The sequence below is a fragment of the Mastomys coucha genome, unplaced genomic scaffold, assembly GCF_008632895.1.
Source record: "Mastomys coucha isolate ucsf_1 unplaced genomic scaffold, UCSF_Mcou_1 pScaffold21, whole genome shotgun sequence".
NCBI lineage: Eukaryota > Metazoa > Chordata > Mammalia > Rodentia > Muridae > Mastomys > Mastomys coucha.
Genome location: NW_022196904.1, coordinates 69,419,970 through 69,421,238, shown reverse-complemented (window position 1 = coordinate 69,421,238; position 1,269 = coordinate 69,419,970). Strand labels below are relative to the sequence as shown.

Below are 1,269 nucleotides of genomic sequence, written 5' to 3'. Positions count from 1 at the left end.
AAGGTCTGGAGGCTGACTTAAGTGTATTTCTAAATTACCCTTTCTTTTTTTGAGGGGTTAGCAGAGATCGAGATAGGGCCTCTTGTTACGTGGTCCTGGCTGTCCTAGAACTCACTATGTAGACCAGGCTGGCCTCAGACTCACAGAGCTCTATCTGACTGACTCCTAAGTGCTGGGCTGAAGGTGTGTGCCACCATGTCTGGCTTTAAGTACCAGGTTCTTAATGCTGTGTTCCTCCTCCAGTCACTAGCTGTGCTTCAATGCAATGCAGTGAGCACCAATCCAGAACCCACTAGATGTCACTGCTCAGCAGCAGGAAGGCTTTTCTCAGGGGTCCTCTGCTGGGTGAACAAACAGATTCAAGGGGTCTGGAGAGAAGCCCAGAGCCAGCCATTTATGACACGGTGATGCCTACCCAGAGCCTGGAGAAACTGCTGCACCTTGGGCTGATAGAACTGCTGCACGGCACTGAATGTCTTCTGCAAACCCTCCAAGCACAGCAGTGAGATGCTCTTTCCCTTCTCTTTCTTCCCCGACTCCTCCACGGACGTAGGAATTGATGTGTATCTCCACAGCAAGACCCTACAGTGTGGGAAAGTTGTTTGGTCATCCTCCATAGTCAACCCTCCATTATCGGTCTCATTTCTGTTCCCATGTATGTGCTTTATAACTCACCGTATGTAACTGCACTATAAGGCTGGAGCTTCATGGCCCAGCACGTCTGTCAGATTTACCTCCTGCTGCAAACATCAGTGGATGGTGTCCTTTTGTTTTAGGTTAATCAGGGTCTCATTACCCAGGCCTGTCTCTTTAAAATTTTTTCCTTTTTACATTTTATGTATATGAATGCTTTGCTAGTTTGCACGTATGTGGACCATGTGTGTGCAATGCCTGCCTGCAGAAGAAGGTCCCAGATCCCCAGGACTGAGTTACAGTCAGTTTTGAGCCACTGTGTGAGTGCTGGATGGTCTGGAAGAGCTACCTTGACCTCAGAGCCATCACCAGCCCCAGCCAGGCTTGTCTCTTCTTGCGGCTGAGAATAAGTGTGAACCTCTGATCCTCTTAATGCTGAGATTACAGGCTGTGCCAACACAGCTGGCTTTATGTGCTGCTGGAGAGTAAACCCAGGGCCTCACGCTGCTCTGCAAGCTTTCTTAACTGAGCAACATCCTCAGCCCCTATTCTGTTTCTATAACTAATAGAATTCTATCTATTGTAGGGACGTAACAGTCTGTTCATCCACCCTTTTCTTTAAAATTAAAAAAAAAA

The 1,269-nt window shown here is 47.8% G+C and overlaps 1 protein-coding gene across 3 annotated transcripts in view; it reads right to left on the bottom strand.

Moving 5' to 3' along the window:
• Window positions 1–1,269, bottom strand: part of Fanci (FA complementation group I) — a 64,764-nt gene that overhangs the window by 11,308 nt on the left and 52,187 nt on the right. For all 3 annotated transcript variants that reach the window (XM_031387059.1, XM_031387060.1, XM_031387061.1), the window contains one exon: window positions 416–582. In XM_031387059.1, coding sequence (XP_031242919.1) covers window positions 416–582 — 167 coding nt within the window. The remainder of the gene's footprint in view (window positions 1–415; window positions 583–1,269) is intronic.